Genomic DNA, 8,187 nt, shown 5'->3' on the forward strand with positions numbered 1-8,187 from the left:
AAAGTTATTGTAATTAAAAGCATGGTCTGAATGCAGTATAGATGATTATGTCAATCAGAATACAGAGTCCAGAAACAGACACAGATATAAATGGAAATTTAATACATGACAAAGAGAGCACCCCAAAACAGTAGCAGAAAGAATGAACTATTTGGTAAACGCTGGTGGAAAATATGACTATTTATATGGGACCACAAAAGACCCTGAATAGCCAAAGCAATCCTGAGAAAGAATAACAAAGCTGGAGGCCTCACACTTCCTGATTTCAAACTACACTACCTTTGTAGTGATCAAAATAGTATGGCACTCGCATAAAAATAGACACATAAATCAATGGAAAAGAATCAAGAGCCCAGAAGGAAACTCTCACATATATGGCCAACTGATAAATGACAAGAGAGCCAAGAATACTCAATGGGGAAAGGATAGTCTCTTCAATAAATGGTTCTGGGAAAACTGAATAGCCACATGCTGAAGAATGAATTTGGACCTTTACATTACATGATACACAAAAATTAACTTGAAATGGATTAAAGACAAGCATAAGACCTGAAATTGTAAAACTCCTAGAAAACATAGGGAAACTTGTCTTTGCAATGATTTTTTGGATGTGACACCCGAAGCACAAGCAACAAAAGTAAAAATTAATAAGTGGGACTACATCAAACTAAAAATCTCCTGCACAGCAAAAGAAACGATCAACAGAATGAAAAGGCAACCACCTATGAAATGGGAGAAAATATTTGCAAAGCATGTATCTGATAAGGGATTAATGTCCAAAATATATAAAGAACTCATACAACTTAATAACAAAACAAACAAACAAGCAAAAACAATTTGATTTTAAAAATGGGCAGGGGAACTGAATAGACATTTTCCCAAAGAAGACATACAAATGGTCAACTGGTACATGAAAAGATGCTCAACAGCACTAATCATCAGGGAAATGTGATCCTCAGTGAAATAAGTCAGAGAAAGAGAAATACTGTATGATTCCACTTATATGTGGAATCTAAAAAATATGAACTCATAGAAACAGAGAGTAGAATTGTGGTTACGAGGGGCTGGGGTGTGTGTGTGGGAAATGGACAGATGTTGGTCAAAGGATACAAACTTCCAGCTATGTAAGAGGAATAAGTTCTGGGGATCAGCATGGTGATTTTGTTAATAATACTGTATTATATACTTGAAACTTGCTAAGAGAGTAGATATGAAATGTTCTCACCACAAAAAAGAAATGGTAATTATGTGATCTGGTGGAGGTGTTAGCTAACACTATGTGTTATACACCTTAAACTTTTATACAATTTTATATGACAATTTTATATTAATAATGCTGGAAACAAAACAAAACAAACAACAACAGTCTGTGTATAAAGGGTAAAATTTCAAAGGTATTACCCCCGCAATGGGAAAAGACGTGTGCATAACTCCCAAAATAGTAAAGAAAAATCGGAATTTAAAAACACTTAATTGATCAAAAAATAAAGGAGAAAATACTAAAAATTTAGAAAAAAAGGAAACACAAATTACTATAAATAAATCCCATGTAGATAGGATAAACTCCCCATTTAAGAGGGAGATGGTCTAGGACTTCCCTGGTGGTCCAGTGGTTAAGACTCTGTGCTTCCACTGCAGTGGGCACAGGTTCAATCCCTGTTCAGGGGAACTAAGATCCTGCATGCCAGGTGGTGCAGCCAAAAGAAAGAGGGGAGAGAGAGAGAGAGAGAGAGAGAGAGAGCGCGAGAAAGCGAGAGAGAGAGATGGTCTAATGGGATCTCGTCCTCAGCACAGATTCTCCCAGGGTCTCCGCACAGATTTGCTCTGGCCATTGGCTCCTCCTGATTGGCAGAGTCATCCTTGGGGGGTTTCTCCTCTATTCATATGGCTTTCCTTCCTGGGGCTGCTTGGCAGAGAGTCCCTGGCTCAAGGCTCAGGGGTTTGGAGCTGGCTCCAGGTTCTCTGATTATTTCCAAGTTTTAGCAATTATGGATAGAGCTGCTGTATACATTCATGGACAGGTTTTTGTGTGAACCTAAGTTTTTATTTCTCTAGGGTAAATACCCAGGAGTGGGATTGCTGGATCATATGGTAGTTCTATGATTAATTTTTGAGGAAGCTCCATACTGTTTTCCATAATGGCTGTGCCAACTTACATAGCCACCAACAATATACAATATTCTGCACATCCTTGCCAACATTTGTAATCTTTTGTGATTTTGATAACAGGCATTCTAACAGGTGTGAGGTGATATTTCATTGTGGTTTTGATTTGCATTTGCCAAACTGTCTTCCAGAGTGACTAAACCATTGTACACGCCCACCAGCAATGCATGAGGGCTCCTGTTGCTCTGCACTCTTGCCAGCATATTTAATATTGTCCGTTTTGTTTTATTTTAGCTGTTAAACTAGACATGTAGCAGTATCTCACTATGGCTTTAATATGCATTTCCTTAATGGCCAATGATCGAGTATTTTGTCATATGCTTTGTGCCTTCCGTATATCTTCTCTGGTAATGTGTCTGTTCAAATCTTTTGCACATTATTAGGCATCTGTTTGTTTTCTTACTGCTGAGTCTGAGAGTTTACATCTGGATATGTGATTTGCAAATATTTTCTACCAATCTGTGGCTTGTCTTTTCATTCTCTTTAACAATATCCTGTGTAGAGCAAAAGTTTTTCATTTGATGAAATCCAATTTATCAAGTTTTTCCTTCTATTAATTTTGATTTTGGTGTCATTTATCAGAACCCTTTGCCTAACTCCAGGTCATGAAAATTTCCTTCTATGTTTTCTTTGAAACTTTTTGTCGTTTTACATTATACATTTATATTTTTAAATATAAATTTATTTATTTATTTATTTATGGCTGTGTTGGGTCTTTGTTGCTGTGCACGGGCTTTCTCTAGTTGTGGCGAGCGGGGGCTACTCTTTGTTGCGGTGCGTGGGCTTCTCATTGCAGTGGCTTCTCTTGTTGTGGAGCACGGGCTCTAGGCGCACGGGCTTCAGTAGCTGTGGCACATGGCCTCAGTAGTTGTGGCTCACGGGCTCTAGAGAGCAGGCTCAGTAGTTGTGGTGCACGGGCTTAGTTGCTCCACAGCATGTGGGATCTTCTCGGACCAGGGCTCGAACCCATGTCCCCTGCATTGGCAGGCGGATTCTTAACCACTGCACCACCAGGGAAGCCCTTACATTATACATTTAGATCTATGATCCATTTTAAGTTAATCTTTAAGTGTGAGATTTAGGTTGAGGTTCATCTTTTTGTATATGGGTGACTAATTGTTCCAACACTATCTGTTGAAAAGACTATTCTTTCTCCATTGAATTGCATTTCCATCTTCATCAAAAATCAATTAGTCATATATGTGTGGGTCTATTTCTGCACTATATATTCTATGTCATTCATCTTTGTCAATACAATGCTACCTTGGTTACTGTAGCTTTATAGTAAGTCTTAAAATCAGGTAATATGAGTCCTCCAATTCCATTTTTCTTTTTCAAAATTGTTTTGGCTATTCTAATGCTTTTGGCTTTCCATATAAATTTTTTTTTTTTTTTTTTTTTTTTTTTTTTTGTGGTACGCGGGCCTCTCACTGTTGTGGCCTTTCCCGTTGCGGAGCCCAGGCTCCAGACGCGCAGGCTCAGCGGCCATGGTCCACGGGCGCAGCCGCTCCGCGGCATGTGGGATCTTCCCAGACCGGGGCACGAACCTGTGTCCCCTGCATCGGCAGGCGGACTCTCAACCACTGCGCCACCAGGGAAGCCCTTTCCATATAAATTTTACAATATACTTTTCCCTACCAACAAAAAAAATCCTCCTGGGATTTTAATAGGAATTGCATTATATCTATAGATCAATTTGGGAATAGCTGACATCTTCACTCTATTGAGTCTTCCAATCCATGAATGTTGCATGTCTCTCCACTTATTTAGGTCTTTTAAAATTCCTTTCATCAGTGTTTTCTAATTTTCAGTGTACAGATCCTGCATGTTTTGTTAGATTTAGGCCTAAGTATTTCATTTTTTGAGCTATTATAAATGGTATTATTTTTGTAATTTAAGTTTCCAATAGTTGGCTATTGTTACATAGAGATATGACTGACTTTGGTATGTCAACTTTGTATTCTGCAATCAGACTAAACTCACTTATTAGTTCTAGGAGCTTTTTTGTGGTGATCTTGAGATTTTCTATGTAGATAATCATGTCATATTCAGTTTTAGTTCTTTACTTCCAATCTGCATGCTTTTAAATCTTTCTAGTTTCCTTCCCCAATTTACCTGCTGCCAACTACTTTTCAGGGTTCTCAGATAGCTGCTCCATGCATTTTGTATGGAACAATCCTTAACTATCATTCAGTAGGATAGACAGGGTGATTCCATCTTAAACAGAACCAGAACTGCAAAATGCATATATTTTTAATTTTAACGGTTTCAATCAGATTGGTTTCAAAAAGACTGTGCTAGCTATCCACTAGCATTGTATGCTAATACTCTTTTACTCACAAGCCCACTAGTAATAATTATATTATAATTTTGCCAGTCTGACAGGTATTAATTGTTATCGCAATGGTATTCTATTTTGCATTTCTCTGTAATGAGACTGACATTTTTTATCAAATTTTTGACCATTCTGACTTGTGTGTGTATATAAACACATACACATATGTGCTCCCACCCAAATTCATATGTTGAAGGTTCTAACCCCTAGTACCTCAGAATGTGACTGCATTCAGAGATAGGGTCTTTAGACAGGTAATTCTTTAAAATGAGGTCATTAGGGTGGCCCTAACCCTATATGATTCGTGTCCTTATAATAGGAAATTTGTACACAGACATGTGCACACACAAAGGAAAGACCACCTATAAGCCAAGGAGAGGGACCTCAGAAGAAACCAATCCTGTTGACACCTTGATCTCGGACTTCTGGCCTCTAGGCTTATGAGGAAATAAATGTCTACTGTTGAAGCCACCCAGTCTCTGGGACTCTGTTATGGCAAGCCTAGCAGACTAATACAACATATATGTTTTTGTTTTATTTTTGTTTTTTTTTTTGTGGTGTGTGGGCCTCTCACTGTTGTGGCCTCTCCCGTTGCGGAGCACAGGCTCCGGACGCGCAGGCTCAGTGACCATGGCTCACGGGCCCAGCCGCTCCGCGGCATGTGGGATCCTCCCGGACCGGGGCACGAACCCGTGTCCGCTGCATGGGCAGGCAGACTCTCAACCACTGTGCCACCAGGGAAGCCCTGTATATGTGTTTATATATTATTATATAATCATAGAAAAATATGTTTTAACATGGGCTACTGGACACAAAATGATTAGTGGAAAGGTATAATATGGAAGGAGGAGGGAAGATAAGAGGGAAGGGGAAGCCAAATAAATATCAAAAAGATCATGTTGTACACTTCAAATATGTACAATTTTTATTTGTCAATTATACCTCAATAAAGCTGCAAAAAAAAGATGTTGGTTTTTTTTAAATGTACAATGTCGTGATTAATTTGACTGTTAAATTGTTATAGCTGGCAAGTTTTTTACATAATGTAAAATTGCATTCGCTTTGTATTTCATGTGTAATTTACTGATTGAGCACATTTCATATTAAGGATGGCTTATGTATGTTTGGGTAAATGAAAACTGTGTGTCTGATTTATCCTTTAAAAATAAACTTCACTGACTATTTGATGCCTTCTAAAAGAAAATATATGCATTATATGATCATATTTATGCATTTATATAAAATTGCATATGTTCATATGTAATAATGTTTAAGGAAATATGACTCTTATGTGGCACATAAATTAACTGCCCATCAATTTGGTGTCTTCAGTTTCCCTTTATCCATTACCCACTGGACTCAAGTGCTGCTTTACTTACTGTGCATGATGTTGGAGACTTGGAACTCAGGATCCTGGGGCTGCACTCCATCTGCATTGGGGAGGAAGCGCTGAATATTCTCTGTGAGGTACCAGCTTTGATTCTCATCAAATACAGAAAACAGGATGACATTTCTCTTGTCTGACATCATCTATTAATTACATGGAATGAAAGGAAGAAAGAAATGCTACTAGTATTGTCAGGTAGAAATTAGCAGTCTATGATGGAAGTGATGGCATGCATATGATGTATCTACAATCCTCTGGTTCAATGCCATTTCTCCCTAGGGTCACTATTATGGCATGTCCCAGGGCCTGGGAGCAGTGAGTATATGTTTAGAGCAAATGTGTCCTCAGAGCAAGAGGGTAACTGGACCCATTAAACTTAGTTTCTTCTGGACCCAAGGCTGGCTGATTGTTTTGGGAGAGTCTGTAGCCTCATTCTCTCCATGTTTAGATTAGAGAATTTTCACTCTTTAAAGACCCAAGTGATTATTCAATGTCTTTCTTAAACAATTTAGTCAAATCAAGTAAGGTGAATGCCTTCCCTAAACTTTCATCTAGCAAATGCCCTTCCACAAGACTACCAATCTGTGAAAAATTAAAAATACAAAATAGAAGTAAAATAACAAAGCTAAGATGAACCATAAAATGTTTATTAACACTAACACTTTTAGGTTTTATGTTTACAAAGTTGAAAGTTTTTTGGGGGGGAGGAGCTCTTTGTATATGAACCGAAGTTATGAGTTAGTCACTTGCTAATTGAATCCGCTAAGAATTAATGTATAAACTTCACTAATATGTATAAATTTCATCTTGTGTAAACTATTACTACAGAAATTAAAATGCTGAGGGGAGGAGATTGGAGAATATAGGTACATTTCAGTCCTCTTCCAAAAACTGATGGAAAACTATAATTAGGAAAAATTAGGAAAGATACTTGGCCAAACTGATGCCTCTCTGGGTTTGTGTGCCACGTGTTTTACCTGCATTAAAGTTCATAAAATGTTTTCAGACTAGTAGGAATCCTATATATCATAAATAACCAAATGGACATGTAGTCAAGCCTCAGCAATATGGCAATGAGTTATTTTGCAGCCAAGCAATGAGTTTTTGTGAAGAATCAAGCTTTTTAAATTCAGAGTATTTAATTTTTTCTAAAATGGCAGAAGTGGTCCAAATTCTAACCATATTCTGAAATATTTTACATATTGCCTTGAATTTTGCTCAACAAATATTTACTGAACTCCTACTAAAATACCGCACACTATGCTAGATGCTGCACATGTGTTCATTTTGAGGTGTCTTTGAATCTCCCACAGTGAGACGTCCAGGGGTGACGTCTAAGCTATCGTATACATTTGTGGGTCATCTGAAAATAGGTGGTAATTGATCATGTAAAAATGGGCAAGATCACTTACAGAGAGAGGAATTTTAGACTGAGAATGAGTATTATAGAAATAATCTAGGGCCCAGGCTCTCCTATCCATCCAGCAGGCAAGTTTATTACACCAAAGTCAAATTCAATAAAAGCAGTGAGAAACCCAGCTCATTTCTTTTTTTGCTCAATAGTGCAGACTACTATATTTTCTGCAGGCTCTAGGTGGATGTACACTGAGAGAATATAGGAAATACTATCTGCAAGTTCATGTGCGTCATCATTCCATTTTAGCTTCAGACCCAGCACTTGGAAAGAGATGAGCTCACCTGGTTTCCTCTTTGATCTACAGATTCTTTGTAGCAGATGAGGAGAGGGCCAATGAGTCCTGAAGCTACATCTCTCTCTAGATTAACGAAGCTTGAGTAATATCGGGTCAGGCACCGAGGATCTGATTTAGTTGGCCCATCTTCTACAGTCACTGTCCATTTATATTTGAATATCTCTCCTGGCAGAATGGGCATATCTTTCAAATGTTTCACACCTACCCACACCCAAACCCCAAAATAGCTTGATTAGAAGTATAACAAGGCACACATTGGTAATCGTGTCGTTATTACAATGGCTCTACAAATGTATATGTACATATAAATTTTCTCAATAAGTGAAAACTAAATTTGCACCTCTTATAAGTTTAAGATTCACACAACTTTTTACAACAAAAATAGGTTCAGGAGGGCTTCCCTGGTGGCGCAGTGGTTGAGAGTCCGCCTGCCGATGCAGGGGACACGGGTTCGTGCCCCGGTCCGGGAGGATCCCACATGCTGCGGAGCGGCTGGGCCCGTGAGCCATGGCCGCTGAGCCTGCGCGTCCGGAGCCTGTGCTCCGCAACCGGAGAGGCCACAGCAGTGAGAGGCCCGCGTACCACAA

General features: G+C 38.7%; 1 protein-coding gene across 1 annotated transcript in view; it reads right to left on the minus strand.

The window, feature by feature from the left end:
• The window catches only part of F8 (coagulation factor VIII), a 121,996-nt gene that overhangs the window by 68,621 nt on the left and 45,188 nt on the right, over positions 1 to 8,187 (minus strand). The window contains exons 11-12 of the mRNA XM_027099677.1: positions 7,587 to 7,801; positions 5,881 to 6,031 (exon numbers count right to left, since the gene is read on the minus strand). Coding sequence (XP_026955478.1) covers positions 5,881 to 6,031; positions 7,587 to 7,801 — 366 coding nt within the window. The remainder of the gene's footprint in view (positions 1 to 5,880; positions 6,032 to 7,586; positions 7,802 to 8,187) is intronic.

The sequence above is a fragment of the Aethalodelphis obliquidens genome, unplaced genomic scaffold, assembly GCF_003676395.1.
Source record: "Aethalodelphis obliquidens isolate GAN/ISIS:26980383/991018 unplaced genomic scaffold, ASM367639v1 scaffold136, whole genome shotgun sequence".
Classification (NCBI taxonomy): domain Eukaryota; kingdom Metazoa; phylum Chordata; class Mammalia; order Artiodactyla; family Delphinidae; genus Aethalodelphis; species Aethalodelphis obliquidens.